General features: G+C 43.8%; 1 protein-coding gene across 1 annotated transcript; it reads right to left on the bottom strand.

Annotated features, from left to right (window-relative positions):
- Nucleotides 1-1036: 1036 nt before the first annotated feature.
- On the bottom strand, nt 1037-11743 carry LOC121633665 (endoribonuclease ZC3H12A-like). The gene is made up of 5 exons (XM_041975856.1): nt 11343-11743; nt 7915-8054; nt 4819-5053; nt 4615-4721; nt 1037-2240 (listed from the first exon to the last, which is right to left on the bottom strand). Exons 1-5 carry the CDS (start codon nt 11705-11707, stop codon nt 1480-1482), a joined length of 1608 nt encoding a protein of 535 aa, XP_041831790.1. The 5' UTR covers nt 11708-11743; the 3' UTR covers nt 1037-1479.
- Nucleotides 11744-17369: the final 5626 nt, after the last annotated feature.

The raw sequence follows: 17369 nt of genomic DNA, 5'->3' as shown, positions 1-17369 counted from the left end.
GCAGGCTGGACAGGACGAGTTGCAGCGAGTAAGCCAAGATGTCAGAATAAGACAAAAAGGCTTGCCAGGAAACACTGCCATTGGACTACTGAAGATGAATCCAAATTTGAAATCTTCAATTCATCACACAGGATCTTAGTACGGCATCAAGTAGGCGAAAGGATGGTTCCACAGTGTGTGGCATCAACTGTCAAACATGGAGGAGGAAGTGTGATGGTCTGGGGCTGTTTTGTTGGATCCAGGGTCGGTGACTTGTACAGAGTGAGAGGCACCCTGAACCAAAGCAGTTACCATACCATTCTACAGCGCCATGCAATACCCTCTGGTATGCGCCTAGTAGGGTCCATCCTAGACCAAGATAATGACCCACAGCACAAGTCCAAGCTGTGCCAGAGCTATCTCAGGAAAAAAGAAAAAGGTGGTAAGCTTGAAAACATGGAGTGGCCAGCACAGTCCAGATTTAAACCCCATCAATCTGGTTTAGGATGAACTGGACAGAAGAGTGAAAGCAAAGAAACCTACAAGAGCCACACATTTACGAGAACTTCTGCAGCAGATATGGAAGAACTTTCTGAAGAATATTTGATTTTATTGCTAAGAGAATGCCAGGACTGTGTTCAGTCGTTACATCTGCCAAAAGGAGGCGACTTTGATGAGTCAAAAGTTTGATTGATTCCATGATTTCTTTTTTAACTATTTGTACTATGCTTTCATTTAAGAGTGCAGTGAGACATTAAGCTGCATAATTTTCAATAAATAACTGGAGAAATTGGGGTGTTCTAAAACTTTTGACCGATGTGTGTGTGTATATTTATATATATATATATATATGTTTTCTGAAAGTTTATCAAATGTAAACATTTTGTTGATGTACTTCTTTGTACTAAAACAAAACTGTGGAGGTTTCATTATTTCTAGGTTATTATGCTGTAATTCTACTGGTCCAACCCACTGAAGACCAGATTAATGTGAATGTGGAGTTTGATATAAACTCTTCCAGTCGACTCTCTGCTCATCACAGACAGACACTCTTGAGTCATTTCAGTTCTTTAATTTCACAGCAGAAACATGTCTGAATTTATATTAAAACAGGATCAATAAAATTCTTATATATAAATTCTTACATAAATTCTCAGATAGTGTTCCTCACTTTGAGGCAACATTGGAAAAACATGCTGCTTTTATCCAACATGTCGACGCTACAGTAAGTAGCTGAATGTCTGCAGTGCATTGCACTGTTACACTGACGTACAGAAACGGCATCAGTCTGACAAAGATTCATCAGACTGATTCATTTTTAATGCTAAACATGAAGTCTGTGCTGATCAGCATGAAATAAGCTGCTTCTGGCATCTGGAACAATAATAAAATAATTCACAGTTTTTGGGTGAAATGTTCACTTTGTTTAGTTTTCCATCTGTTTCTGGGACGAGAACTCCAGAGCGGGCTCAGTGTGGAGAATTTGGAGGTTGATCCAGTCTAGAAGGAGGTGTGGGTGTTCCGGTAGCGCTGGATCAGAGGAACCAGCTCTGACATGTCTGAGACATGTGGATGAGCGTTCATCACCTGCTCCACCATGTTGGGTGGGAACAGAGTACTCAGCTGGCTCTGGAGGTCCTTCCTCTGCTCGCTGGTGTCTGGTGCCCAGGGGTCCTGGGGCAGGCTGTGGATCTGTCGGTCGGGGGGGCGTCTGATGTATGGCTCTGAGAAACGAGTCGGGCGCTCCCCGCTGCACGGAGGAAGAGCTGGGCAGGAGCTCCATACCTGGTGGTGGTGGTGACCACACCTGCACTGGTTGCACAGATGATAGTCACAGGATGGTGTGGCGTTCTGATGAGAGAAGAAGAGCTTGTGGTTGGTTCTGCTGTGAGAGAAGTCGCTCAGACCGTAGCTGCCGACACCGCTACTGTAGCTGTGCAGGCTGTAAGACACGTCCGGGATGCTGAGCCTGGACATGGAGCTCTCCATGGAGCTGAAGGCTTCATCTCCGTCGGGGCAGTAATGGTGGGATCTGAGGCTGCTGATGGACGGGTCGCTGGCTGAGGCTCTAAGCGGAGGCTCCTCTGAGCTCAGGGGGGGAGGAGTAGATGAGATGTATCTGTGCTCTGGCTGGTCTGCAGATGGGAGGTTCCTGGCTCGGTCTCCCAAAGCCCTCAGCTCATCGGCCACAGACAGCTGGGACTGGTTGGTCCGCTCAGGGTGGTAGAACTTACACTTTATTCCATACGTGCATTTCTTTCCTGAAAGAGAAAAACAGTGAATTAATTTCTGAGCTCAGCAGCTGTAAACCTGCATGTGTTGCAGACGTGTCAGAACAGGATGTGTTGACGTCTATGTGTGGTACACTCCGACTTCCTGTTGAATCAACTGTAAAAACAAAATCAAAAACAAAAGAGTTGAAATTTCTGCTTGTCTTCGTTCCTTCCAGGTTTGCATCCACTGAGGTTCTCAGTTTCTGTAAGACTGAAAAGCAGATAAACCGCCAGTTAACAGTTGTGGCAGAGGGTGGTCCAGACTTTATCAGGGGGTGATCTAGTAATAAAAGGAAATGGTTGTGTTCCTCTCTCTAACATTGCTGAGATATCTGTGATCACATTAGAGAGACATACATGGTAAATGGTCTGTATTTATAAAGCGCTTTACTGTACCTGGTGATACCCAAAGCACTTTACATTATACATCACATTCACACCCACATTCACACTGATACGGAAGCTGCCATGCAAGGCGCTCAACCACGACCTATCAGGAGCAATTTGGGGTTCGGTGTCTTGTTCAGGGACACCTCAACATGAGCTTGACATGCCGAGGATCGAACCGGCAACCCTCAGGCTACAAGACGACCGCTCTACCCACTGAACCACGCTCAGAAAAAAAAACATCTTTCCATTAATAATCTGGATTACCAAGTGGAAATATGTGCAACAAGCTGAAAAAGGTCCATAGAAAGATAAGTTGATAGTTTTGGGTGCAGTGTAAGGAGCTTGATGTGATAGTAGGTGGATCATTTCTGGTCTACTGTCTGATGGTGGTGGTAGACTGGATCTTGGTGTGACTAGCTCCATGTTGGGTGCTGTGGGGCTGCTGATACTGGGTCTGGGGTCTGTCACCACCTCACCTGTGTCCTTCCTCTTTAGTAAAGTAAGTAAGTAAAGTTTATTTATAAAGCGCTTTACACAGATAGAAATCACGTGTGTAAAAAAAAACAATATACATACATACTTTACTAAAAAGCCATAAATATCTCCATTTCTCTTTGTTCTTATATCTTCCTCTACCAAACCAGACTGGTTCCAGGATCTGTTTCTCGACATTTTCATGCTGTAGCTACTTTAAAACCAACTAGCAGCCTTGCTAGCCTCCTGTTCACATGAAATCAGATCATGTAGCGCTAGCTTAGTCGGTGCTAAGTAACATGGATACTGAGCTTCTCTTTAAGCATCTTTATAGTTTATTTTCAGCTCCAGTGTGAAAATGTTGATGAACTGAGTTGATGTGCAGTCCCTCAATAAAATCAATGAAAACTCAATATTCCCCCCCATTAGCTTAAAACTGATTTAGATATATATAACTAGATTAGCACCGCCGTGTAGCTTAATGCTAACATCAGGTTAATAGTCTTACATAACATAGATAGGTAACTGCACTTGCACAGAGAAAGAATCTCTTTTAGAAATGTGCAGCCACATGTCAATATTTTTAAAGGATAAATAATTATGAAATTACTTAATTTTACTAAACTGGTGTAGTGATACTGGTGATCCATGGACATCCATTGACCGGTCAATCAATCACCTGAGGTGCCACCTGGAGTGTCCAAACAGATTTAAGAGGTAACCAGTGCCACCCTGGCTCCCGTTCTAATGCTGCCTCTCTAAAGCCAGGTCAGTTACACCACTGAGATGGCTTTAAATCACATGTCACTGCTGGGATTTCTCCAGCAGGATCCGGAGACTATTTAGAAGACTTATTAATTAACTACATCAGCCTGATGTGCATCAATGACTTTGTGTCGCAATGTCAGGCAGAGTAACCGACATGTAGGCGAATCAGCCACTCCTCAGCAGTGAGGGAGTTTTTCATTCTTCAGCTGGGAGCTTGATGACAGGCCAGAAAAACTGGAGGTGACATAATCACCTACTGCTACAGTATTTAATGTGAATTCTCATTGTCTCTGAAAAGGAAAAGGATCATGCTGTGTTGGAGTAACAGACAACTTTCAGCTGTAACGCTTCCCCTGTGGACAAAGACATGTGGTCCTTTATAAACTAACAATGGGAGATTTTTGTAATGTATTCATAGATTGGGCATGCGTATGACCGCGATGACGGGCAGAAAGCAGGCTGATCGGTGAAGTGGGTTTGTTCAGTGATCGTAGGAATTAGTAACCTGGTCGTAGGAATTAGTAACCTGGTCATAAAAATTAGTAAACTGGTCATAAGAATTAGTAACCTGGTGGTAGGAATTAGTAACCTTGTCGTAGGAATTAGTAACCTGGTCGTAGAATTCAGAAACCTGGTGGTAGGAATTAGTGACATAAATCTCTTTACGCTGCTTTTCCTTTAACAAAGATGTAAACTGATGATGACGGTAAAAACTAAAATGTGAACCAACCATAAGGACAATGCTGCAGCTTATTATCTGGGGTCCATGGCTTCTTCCTCAGAAAGTCTTCTATAGTTGGACCATTTCTACCCAGAGGATCATCAGGAGGCATGAACCTGCACAGAGAAACGGGAATAAGGCAGTGGTGAATGGTGATCCAGGTATTCAGAAGATGTTCTACCTGTTCACCTCTCTGCATACAGGAAAGCTTACTTGTCATTAGCAAACGTGTACATCAGAAGCCTCTCCTCTATGAACTTCTTCCACTGAGGATTCTCTGTCTGCAGGTCGCGGTAGTTGTCGTTGGACACGATGATGCCATCAGAGTCCACTGCCAGCTTGATGATGTAACGGTCGTCGTAACACACCACCCGCTTACCTTTCACGCAGCGGGAAGGTGTGTAGACCAGGATCTTCCTTCGTTCCAGTTCATGGAGGATGTGTTGATCTATAAAAACACAGAAGAAAGATGGAGTTATGTTTGACCGGATAGCTCTTCTGTTTCTGAATATGCCCATGTCAGATTCAGGAAAGAAGCAAATATGATCCCACGTGAACATAATGCATCTCACTTCCTCTCTCATTATCAGGTCATTATCAGACCAGATCAGCTCCTAGTGCCAACCGCGTGGATAAAACATCCAGGATGAAGGGCTGGGAATTTACCTGCAGCCACTGGATACGTGCCTCCAGTCATAATAAAGATAATTCTGCTTATTTCCTGGATTTTATGACTGTTTTGGTGATAATGCTGCTAGCTTTAATATTTCCAGCTCACAGAGGAGCGGTCCGAAAACACTGAGAGACAGACTTTCTCGTTTTACTGTAAAATGAGTCATTTCCTCTCACAGATTTCGGTCATATGAAAGCTGAGCTGAAGTAAAACAAGTCGACTTCCTGATCATCACACCTAAGATTTTACCTTCAGAGCTTCTGTGTCCCAGTTTCTAATTCTCAAAAACCTTTTAAATATTTCTCATGAAAAACAAACAAAAAAAAAAAAACAACATGACAAACATGCTGCGTTCCAGCTTCATCCGGTTTAGTGATGAGGTTCCTGTCAGCGTGTTTGGAGGCAATAATCACCATTTCTAAACTGTAACATCAGCTGATAACAGCTCAGCATGAAGCCACCGATCAATACAGACCAGAGTTATAATAGATTAAAAAAAAAAAACGGCTCAAATATATATTTACATACAGATTTGCTCCTAAATGGTATTGTAGAGCGAGTCAGCCTATTTCCTTCATCACAGGAGAAAGAGGAAGGTGAGAAGACACCGTCTGCTGGGATCCAGAGAGGCCAACAGAGGAACTAACAGCAGGTCTCCACGCTGGATATTCCCAGCACATCACACAGGCTCCCTCGATGGCTGTTTTTAAGACTCGTTTAAAAACACACCTTTATTCTTTGGCCTTTAACCCGAAATGAGGCTGGGACAGTCTGTATTTAGATTACTGGTGTTTCTCTTTTCCTGGTTTCAGTTGTTTTTATTTATTTATTTTAATTTCTGTGTCCGTGTGTCCATTTCTTTTTTATAAATTTGTTTTTAATTTTGGTCTACGGTTTTGATGTTTTTATTGTTCCATTTTATTTTTCATTCATTGTCTGCACCACTTTGTCCATTACGGGGCAGCTGGAGTCTATCCCCGTATTTTAGCAGGTGAGAGGCAGGTAGACCCTGGACAGGTCACCAGTCCATCGCTGCACTTGACTCCGACTGCAGCCTCTATTTTATTTGATCTTATTTTATTTCTATTTTGCTGTACAGCACTTTGGTCAGCCACACAGTTTTTAAAGGGCTTTATAAATAAAGACAGTATGGTTTGGTATGGTGTGGTATGGAATGGAATGGAATGGTATGGTATGGTGTGGTATGGTATGGAATGGAATGGAATGGTATGGTTTGGTATGGTGTGGTATGGAATGGAATGGTATGGTATGGTGTGGTATGGTATGGAATGGAATGGAATGGTATGGTATGGTGTGGTATGGAATGGAATGGAATGGAATGGAATGGTATGGTGTGGTATGGAATGGTATGGAATGGTATGGAATGGTATGGTTTGGTATGGTTTGGTATGGAATGGTATGGTATGGTGTGGTATGGAATGGAATGGAATGGTATGGTATGGTGTGGTATGGAATGGTATGGTATGGTGTGGTATGGAATGGAATGGAATGGTGTGGTGTGGTGTGGTGTGGAGTGGTGTGGTGTGGAGTGGTGTGGAGTGGAGTGGTGTGGTGTGGAGTGCTGTGGTGTGGAGTGGTGTGGAGTGGAGTGGAGTGCAGTGGTGTGGTGTGGTGTGGAGTGGTGTGGTGTGGAGTGGAGTGGTGTGGAGTGGTGTGGAGTGGAGTGGAATGGAGTGGTGTGGTGTGGTGTGGAGTGGAGTGGAGTGGAGTGGTGTGGTGTGGAGTGCTGTGGTGTGGAGTGGTGTGGTGTGGTGTGGAGTGGAGTGGAGTGGAGTGGTGTGGAGTGCTGTGGTGTGGTGTGGTGTGGTGCAGTGCAGTGCGGAGCGGTGTGGTATGGTATGGTGTGGTATGGTGTGGTATGGTATGGTATGGTGTGGTATGGTGTGGTATGGTATGGTATGGTATGGTATGGTATGGTATGGTATGGTGTGGTATGGTGTGGTATGGTATGGTGTGGTATGGTATGGTATGGTATGGTATGGTATGGTGTGGTGTGGTATGGTGTGGTATGGTGTGGTATGGTATGGTATGGTGTGGTATGGTGTGGTATGGTATGGTATGGTATGGTATGGTATGGTATGGTATGGTGTGGTATGGTGTGGTATGGTATGGTGTGGTATGGTATGGTATGGTATGGTATGGTATGGTGTGGTGTGGTATGGTGTGGTATGGAATGGTATGACATGGTATGTGTATGGCTGGAGAATCTGGGTGACTGTGAAACTGTACTGTTCGATGATATATTGATCAGGAAATGATAGATCACCTATCAGAGGTCTGAAAGTCCTCCCTACATAAATCCATTTCCGGGATCACATCACTAGGACAACCCATGTCTGACAGCTGCTTCAAGTGGAGGAGACAGAAACTCAGGGTTTCTGATAGGAAACTGCCTAGTGGAGTCTGTTACCATGGTAACTGACTCAGGATTTGACTTGACGTGTCTCTTCCTGGATCGGAAAACTCAAGGAAAATATACCCAGACTTTTATCATCACCCACTTTCTGGAACAAGACCCTGGTCCAAGTCCAGGTAGAACCGGTCCAAAAGTCCTGGTAGAGTTGGTGTTAGTGGTGCTAAGGGTCGTGTCTGACCTCACAGTCAGGTGGTCTCACCTGTCATGGGTGCCTCTGGCCGCGGCAGCTCCTTCCTCCACAGGGGAACGAACACAGTGATGTCCCGCAGACCTTTGTCCCAGAACCAGTTCACCGCCAGCTGGAGACCCTGGCACGAAAACACCTTCTTGTTGCCATGGCTACAAGGACACGAAGGTCAGAGTCAAAAAAAAAAAAAAAAAAGAAGAGAAAATGAGGAAAAAATCCACTTCTCCTTTTTCATTTTCATGCATGCTGTGCACACATGCCTCTCCTCCCATTTTCAGGAAACCGATGGCGCAAGTTCTCTAAAAGCCGCTTAATGAGTCACATGACTTCTCACATCCACTCTGATAAGATCTGAAACGGACACATCTGGAGGATGATTGATTTATCTTTTTATTTATTTAACCGAAAGTTCAAAATGAAGGAAATCAGGATTTCCTCATCCTCAGAAGAAAAGAAAAGCTGCAGCTGGAGGTTTGTAGTGTCTCACATGAACTCTGACCTGAGTCTGAGTTCATCCAAACCAGGGGTGTTAAACATACAGCCCAGGGGCCAAAACCGGCCCTCCAAAGGGTCCAATCCGGTCCGCAGGATGAATTTAGTGAATATAAAAATAACATAGAAGATATTAACTGGAATATTTTAATAAAAGTATCAGTAATCTCTAATGTGACCACGTGAGGTTTCATTTTGTCCGTTTAAATGTAAAATATATCCAAGGCAGGAGGAGAACTTGTTTTACGTACTTGTACTTCTTTGTCCTAAAAGAAAAGAGAAAATGTGGCGTTTTCATTATTTATAGATTATTATTATGTTATTTTACTGGTCTGGTCCCTGAACTAAGATGAGTTTGACAGCTCTGGGTCTCTGGGTCCAGCTAACAGTCTGAGTCTGAGTCCGTCTGAGTCCAGATGAGCAGAGAAGACGTCTGAAGATCTTTCAGGTTCTGACCCGTGTTTCACTTTAATCTGATGGGTCTCTTCAGGCCTGTTTATCAGTTCCACTGATCTCATTAATAAACATGATGAAATCTTATTTTAAACTTTAAGAATAAGTTCTTCTGTTTAAACATGTAACCTGACTAGTGTAGTAAAAACCTGCAGCCCCACTGGAGAACTGCTGGAGAGGTAAACTGGATAGTTTTGCCTGCAGGAGAAAGTAAAGTGTGGGACTTCCCCACACATCTTTCCCTGAGCAGGAAATGGTGACACAGTTTGCATACAAGTAGAGCACTGGGTTAATAAAAGCATCTCCCACGGCTTCACAGATGGACCATGGAGGTCAGTCTGGGGGTCTGCTGGTAGTATCATCCCGGACAACGCTTCAGCTATATCAGACTCCTAATCTTCCTCCTGTAGGCCTACAGCTCTGCAGGAGGAAATGGCTGCTGGTCCAGGTTCTGCAGAACCAGAGTCTCCAGTTTCAGAACTTACACTTTCATCATCACTTCAGGACCTTTTCACACTCAGGGTTGTTATTTTCTCAAAGTTCACAGCCTCAACTCTTCATCACTGACCCTTAATTCATATTTCTTTAAAGTATTTGTAGTGAAAAATGAAGGTTCTGGTTCTGAAGCAGCAGCCTCTGGTACTGCTGGTACCTCCTACTGATCATGGTGGACATCCTTGCTGATAATCACAGAGCTTGAAGGAATCTCAGATATTCAGAAAAGCTGAACAGGAAATAAACTTAATGTGAAATTACCTCATTCATACAGAAAACAGGAAGTTACTGAAGACAAAACAACACAAAACAAAGATTAAGTGCAAGGATCCTCACCCCCTGCCTCCAGCCCAACGGACCACACACCCTCCACGAGCCCACAGCTTTCCTGTCACACCTCCACTCTGTCACCCTGCAGCTCAACATGGACCTCAACGCAGCCTCATCTCCCTCCACATCAGAGCATCCTGAGACCTGCTCTGCCTCCACCTGAAAACCTGCTCAGAACAACTATGTTGGATTCCTCAGCACCTTTTCAACACCAGCCTGCGTCATAAGAGTTCCTGTGTGGTGGAAAACACCCTGCCTTGTTCCAGGACCTCAAAAATCTCAACCAGGTGACTACAGACCAGTTTCCCTAACACCGGGGCATCAAACTCCGGACCTCCAGGACCGCTATCCTGTGTGGTTTTGTTGTTTCCCTGCTTCCACACACCTGACTGGAATTAATGGGGCCTTGACAAGAAACTGTTGGATCCATTTGATTTGACTCTGATGTGTTGGAGCAGGGAAACAACAAAAACCTGCAGGATAGCACCCCTCAGGTTCCAGAGTTTAACACTTGTGCCCTATCATCTCACATCAGAGACGACAGCGTTCTATTTTCCCTGTTTTCACTCTGACTTTCCAACAAAGACCTAAAATGTTCTGAACAGGTTCTGTTCAGCTCCTCCGTAAAGTTTCTACACCTGAACTATGGAAGGTTTTCTGTTTCTCTCTCCTGATAACGGACTTCCTGCTCTCACACTGCTGCTCGTCATCTGTGTGAAAGCTTTGCTCAGTTTCCTTTGAGGACGGCGAGGAAGTTACTGCAATGAGATCGTACTGACAGACTCAGCATCACGAAAAAGCTTCAGACTGAAGGGATCCAGGCCAGGAAAACATGTTCGATAAACAAGCCTGAACCGTCAACCTGCCTTACCTGGAAAAAGGTGTGACACAGTGTCATGTCCTTACAGGAATACAAGCTGTAAAAACATCTCTTTTGTTGTCTATTTTCAGTTCAAACCACTTCCTCCACCTCCTCTCGGTCTTATCTAAGCTAATTTTTACTCAGAACTTCCTTGTTCACCATTTTACACCAGGTCAAGGTGTCAGCCATGTGGTCACATGACACAGCAGCAGGTAGAGTCACAGGAGTCACTTCACCTGTCTCATGGAGTTTGAGAAACCTGCTGCTTCTTCTGGACATTTTCAACCCCACAGTTCACACTGGCCTTCAACCACAGAACCAAGACTCCAAAGACCTGGTCCCTGACCCGAACTCAGACCTGAACCTGACTCAGAGCTGAACTAAAGCCAGAAATGCGCAGACAGAAATGTTTTCATGTCAACATCTGGAAAGAGGAAGTGACTGAATTTATGAAATGAAACCAGCTAGGACACATGAAGTAACATGACTGTAAAACTGAAGGATTGAAATATTTTTTTCCAGATGATCCAACAGCAGAAATATGAAGTGACGTTCAGCTAAACTCAGATTATTTCCAGGAAGTGACAGGACACTTTTCTGTCTCTGTCATATTAAAACATGGTGTCGGTTTGGTTCTGAAAGAAAATCCAGATCTTGGTTCTGTTCGGTTTCACTTCGTGTTGGAGAAGATTCGTAATGTATTCACTGACATTTGTACAATCGGTTTATCAGAAGATGAAAGCAGCTGAAATCTGTGATCAGAAATAAAACACCAAACTTGTGGATTTTTCTGGTGTTCCCGACTCACCTCATGGCGACGTTGCTGCCATCTATGACCACCGGTCTGAAGCCGGTCCCGGACTCCCTGTCTGGTCTGGTTCTGCTGGGACTCGGACTGCAGCCTCTGGGCACCAGTTTGGGGCTGTTCGGGAAGTTCTTATTGCTGTAGGTGCTCGTGTGACAGGTCTTGATGAGCTCCTCCAGGATGTCGTTGGTCTGGGCGTCATGGCGGAGGCTGTCCAGGACCCTGACGATGTCCCGGTGAGAGTAACCCAGCTTCAGGAAGCGTTCCACCTTGCTGTGCTGATGGTTCATGACCGAGTCTTCTGGCTTCGAGGGACGGTATGGCACGCAGGATCCACCTCCTGCCTCCTTATTGTGGCTCGTCTCCATGACGACAACCTGTGTTGTGGAACGGTTGACATGTGTCAGAAGTGGGCGTGGACAGACAGGCTGTCAGTGTAAACACCGGAAGCACAGCTGCGGTCTCTCAGGGGTTTTCAGACCAGATGAACGTGGTCTGGTGCAAGATGATAAAATCTGATCTGGTTACCGCAAACTTATGACTGTCGACGTAAGCACGATGACAGCTTATGTCACATCAAAAAAGACCCCCCCCCCCCCTTCCCCCCCGAGGGTCCCTGCTATGATTTTATACCCCACCGGGTTTTCGAGGCCAGCAAGCCAGTCGTGTGTGAACCTGGTTCAAGCAAAGACTCTTCACTAACTTTTACTTCTTCACGTTAACTTGATGCGAGAAAAATATAGGAGAAAGACCAATAAGTCGCGTTTGATCTGAGAAGGTTTAAGTTAAAATAGTTTTTAATCACCATGGAACTGGACTTGGGTACATGTCACGCCTAATATCCATCATGTTCTGATTTGTCCCTTCCACTTTTTCTCTCACAAAGAGCTGATAAATCTGTACCTACTTTGCAACCCGGTATCCCTGCCATGAATCCCGCCTATAATCCATTTAAACTGATATGATTGGCTCTGCGCCTGAGACTTGTCTTATGTAATTGGCTGTCCTGGCTGTCACTCATTCTGTTCAAGGCGCTACATGCGCCGCTAGCTAGTAGCATTTAGCGGTGCTCAAGGTGCTTGTTGTGTCTTCAGTCAGAGCTTCAGTAGCAAAGCAAAGAAAAGAAAGCCGGATATCCGGAGTTATTGTAGAGTGAGTCAGTGTACAAGTTTAAGTCAAAAAAGAAATTATTTTCCAGTAGTCACAAGGTCAAAAACTTCAGAGAGAGGAAATTAAAAAAGTGGTGTAATGAACCCAAAAAATCACCTCGAGGCTGAATCTTTCTTCTCTGTCGCGACAAAAATCCACTAAGATCCAAAAATACGTTTTATAACTTTATTACAGAAAAAATAACTAATTCAGTACAACGTGTTTCAACTTAATCCAAAACAAAGGAAATCAAAGCGATCAACTAAAAATTCACCGACCAACTCTACACACATCACAACAGGTGTGCACCGACCACGTGACCAACCTATACATAATCACTGTAAACATAAACTAATGCACAAGCAATAAACATTTAAATCCTCTAACATTTACAACTCATACAGAGAGGAAGGCGAGCTTTAGTACTTGTGACTGGACTACTGTAATGCTGTCCTCACAGGTCTCCCTAAAAAGTCCACCAGACAGCTGCAGTTAGTCCACAATGCTGCTCCAGTCCTCACTAAGACCAGGAAAGTAGATCCTAGAACTCCAGTCCTCAGATCTTTACACTGGCTTCCTGTCTGTCAAAGAACTGACTTCAAAATCCAGCTGTTAGTTTACAAAGACCCGAATGGTTTAGGACCAGAATACATTCAGGATCTTCTGGTTATGAACCAACCAGATCCCTGAGGTCATCAGGGTCAGGTCTACTTTCTGTTCCCAGAGTCAGAACTAAACGTGGAGAGGCAGCGTTCAGAATTTATGCTCCTCACATGTGGAACAAACTCAGTTAAAAACTTTTCTAGTAGCTGCCTTTTATCAGAACAGCTGTTAATTCCCCAGTTTTTAATGTTTTATGTGAAGCACTTTGAATTGTCTTGTTCATGAAATGTCCTATACTTTGTCTTTGCCTTGGTATAAACAATTAATTAAAATGTAATCAAAATCATTCTAAACTACCTGCCCAGCACATAATAGTGTTCAGACAAAAAAAAACAACATTTTTGTTTAGTATAAATCCCTGAAAAAAATGGACCATAATATTTTGAAAATGTTGTTTTATTATAAAAATTAGAATGATAATATTTCTGGTAATATCACAAATTCTATGCCACTGAAATTCATATAATCAGTGTTTTTTTTTTAATTATTACAACTATAAGTATAATATGATGTCAGAATTAAACCTACGTCCACGTCCCTCTCTGCTGGGCTGGTTTCCAGCCAAAAAGGAGCTGACAATATCAACAACATGGTCAGACTGAGGACTTGCACATCCAGGAGGATCCCGGTCCAGCTCTTCCTCTGGCTGGGAGGAGGAATCTCTGATCTACTTCCTCATCAGGAGCTTATCAGAGATGTGATGGGATTGTTCGTCCCCTCCCTCCTTCTGTGTGTGTGTTTTTTTTTGTACTTCCTGGTGTGGTGTAAGAAACCCGGACTCCATGTCTGGCTCTTGAGGTTTTGTCAGCAGAGTTTCTGACTCAGAGAGGTGAGACTGATGCCGACTTCATCCAGACCAGGGTGTCAGCAGAAATAAGCTCAGATTCCTTTAACTGCCTCCTCTACTGTTTCCTGAGCCATCTCTACCGCTGGTTTGGGTCTGCAGTGTTTGTTATTCCATCTGTTTCAAGTTGTGATCATATCCCTATTGTTACCGTATTATGAATGGTCAGAGGGAACTGAAGGACTACAGATAGCTGCTGAAAGGTCATCACTGACTGTATAAATAAATATTAAGATTTCTGGTCTTTTTCTGAAGCTTCTGAGACAACAGAACAATCCACCTGAAGACTTTATTGATCAAAACCCAGAGGTCATTTGGGAAAATATTCTCCCAAACACCAGTTTTTCCGAGTTAACTTTCATGTTTATTCATAAAAATATATAGTTATTAATTTAATTATTTATCGAAATTGTTGACATTTCATATGAGAATAAACCAAAAACTCAAAGTGATGTAATGGTCACATCCACCCACTCTCCATTTTATCAGGTACACCTTCCAGTACCAGGTTGGACCCCCTTTTCCTCCAGAACTGCCTTAATTCCTGGTGTGATAGATGGAAGCAGGTGGTGGAAACATTCCTCAGAGGTTTTCTCCATATCAACATGTCAGCATCACACAGTTGCTGCAGGTTTGTCGGCTGCATCCATGATGAGAATCTCCCGTTCCACCACATCCCAAAGCTGCTCTACTGGACTGAGATCTGGTGGCTGTGGAGGCCGTTGGAGTCCAGTGAACTCATCGTCATGTTCTAGAAAGCAGGTGGAGATGATCTGAGCTTTGTGACATGGTGCATTATCCTGCTGGAAGTAGCATCAGAAGATGCTCCACTGTGGTCATAAAGGGATGGACATGGTCAGCAACAATACTCAGGTAGGCTGTGCTGGTTAAACCAGACCACGTTGGTACTAAGGGGCCCAAAGTGCGCCAAGAAAATCTCCCCCCACCATTACACCAGCAGCAGCCTGAAGTGTTGATCCAAAGCAGGATGGATCCATGTTTTCATGTTTCCACCAGATTCTGATTCTGAAACAAAGACTCATCAGACCAGCAACGTTTCTCCATCTTCTATTGTCCAGTGTTGGTGAGTGTGTGTAAATTGTAGCCTCAGTTTCCTGTTCTTAGCTGGCAGGAGGCACCCGGTGTGTCTTCTGCTGCATCCTGGTCCAGACAACTGCTCGCTGGATATTTTCTCTTCTTCAGACCATTCTCTGGAACTCTAGAAATCGTTGTGGGTGAAAATCCCAGTAAATACCCAGACCACAACTATCAAAGTCTCTTACATCCCCTTTCTTCCTCATTCTGTGCTCAGTTTGAGCTTCAGCAAGTCGTCTTCACCATGTTTACATGACTAGATGCACTGAGTTGGACAAAAAAAGTGGCCCTCTGGATTTAACTAAGTGAACAGGTAGGAGCCTCCTATTGGATGGTTATTGCAGGGCAATCATCTTTCAGCTGCAACAACAGATTTACCCTGTTCCAGGGTGATGGAGCACCAGGGTATGAAGAGAGGCAGATGAAGTGATGCAGCACCATGAGGAGAGCCTACTGTACAAGCCTGTGGGGGCAGTCAATGATTTGGGGTGCTGCAGTTGGTCAGGTCTAGGTTTGGATCTGGGTTTGTGTCCAAAGAATGAGGTCAGCTGACTCCCTAAATATACTGAATAAGGTTATTGCATCATCCCTGATGACACGGCCATAGTCCATGATGACAATATCAGGATTCATGGGGCTCAGATTGTGAAAAAGTGGTTCAGGGAACAGGAGACAACATTTTCACACATGGATTGGCCACCGCAGAGTCTAGACTGGTGGTCGCATTCTCCCATCATCAATACAAGATCTTGGTGAAAAAGGAATGCGACGCTGGATGGAAATAAACCTTGTGACATCAAAACAATCCCACAGCAAATGCTTCTATAATCAAAGCTAAATATTAGTGTGTGCCTTTTTGTTGGTGCCAACATTTCTTTAGTTAAGGCAGTTTGTGTGTTAACAGGTGGACACGATGAAAGGGAGTGTAGTCTATCTCAAGGACTAGTCTGACATGAAAGAAGCTTTTTTTTTGTATTAAAAACAACCTTTGCTAGTAGACACCAAAACGGGTGTTTTTCACACCATTGAGATACTATAATTTCTCTCTAAATGACCACAGCTATCTTCTCTGAAAGCGATGGTCAGGGTTTCTAGAATTCTCTGAAGACTCAGTCTCGTTATAAAACTTTCACTTGGATTTGTTTCTGAGAAAAAATAACAATTTTCATCAGGAACAGCCCACATGTAGATAATGTGGAGGCCGGAGGAGTGAAAATGTCCCACTGAGAGAAATCTGAATGATATCTGTCATCAGCTGTTTCACATATTGTTAAATGTAATCTGGTGAAGAAATGAAAGATGAATCCTACTCTACACTAAATCTAACCAGCTGGATTTACTAGAAACAAATTTCCAAACTTGGTGCCTTGTTTTTATTAAGTCGAGTGAGTTTAATGAACAGGAATGATGTGAGTTTGTAGAAGTTAAATGAAGCTGATAAATGTGAGTTTGCTGTAAATTCATGAAGTTGTGGAACTTAATAAATTCCACATAAATAAAATAAAAAATAGAAACGTTTATTTCCAACCTACACAATGATTCTAGCCCAGCTTCCTTAAGTGATGACGTGTAAGTAGTTGTTGCTTTGCAGCGGGGAGTTGGTGTGGATGTGGTTTTAGCTTAAAGGTCAGACCACCAACATTAATTATAAACCTTTCATTATCATTCTAACAGACAAACTGTATTTTTATGTCTACAACTTGTCTAGACACTGAAACTATGGTGAAAGGTGGATTATTGCTGATTTGAGGTCATTATGGAGACTAGACCATGCTTTCCTGAGAACTGGTTTCCTCCCAGCAGATCTGGAGATCATCAAGGAGACATGAGATGATGTTGTTATTCGAGAGGAAGAACCGATGAACCCCGATGTGAGGTGGACCAGGTGCCTCAGGACTGAGAGTTTTCAGACTGCAGCTCTGGAGGAAGAGCTGAAGTTTCTCTCAGTGTCTACCATAAACATCCTGAAAATGGTCTCCATGGAGATGAAGACAAGTCAGCTGATCAGAGATGGTAAATAAATGAAAAGGTGAGAAGCGACTTTCTCCAGTGTCTGTAATGAAGTTAGTGGTTCTGGTGCTCTGAGATTAACAGGAGCACAGTGGTTCTGTGTGTATGCGTGTCTGAGTTTGCAGGTAGGGCTGAGCAGGTTGCCATGGGGACGGAGGGCGGAGGCTGGAGCCACAATTGATACCTGCAGCTCATCAGCATGCTCGATAGCCGACTTTACTCCCAGCTATTTAGGATCAAGCAGGAGCTCCAGTCTTCGCCAGATTGTC

The sequence above is a fragment of the Melanotaenia boesemani genome, chromosome 22 (assembly GCF_017639745.1).
Source record: "Melanotaenia boesemani isolate fMelBoe1 chromosome 22, fMelBoe1.pri, whole genome shotgun sequence".
NCBI classification, from domain to species: Eukaryota; Metazoa; Chordata; class Actinopteri; order Atheriniformes; family Melanotaeniidae; genus Melanotaenia; species Melanotaenia boesemani.
This window is presented reverse-complemented; position numbering and strand designations above follow the sequence as displayed.

Coding starts and splice junctions, on each gene's coding strand:
- LOC121633665 (XM_041975856.1), bottom strand. CDS start 11,707: ATGGAGACGAGCCACAATAAGGAGGCAGGAGGTGGATCCTGCGTGCCA. Junction 8,055..11,342: donor GGCAGCAACGTCGCCATGAG/GTGAGTCGGGAA, acceptor GTGTCCTTGTAG/CCATGGCAACAAGAAGGTGT. Junction 4,722..4,818: donor TACACGTTTGCTAATGACAA/GTAAGCTTTCCT, acceptor TTCTCTGTGCAG/GTTCATGCCTCCTGATGATC.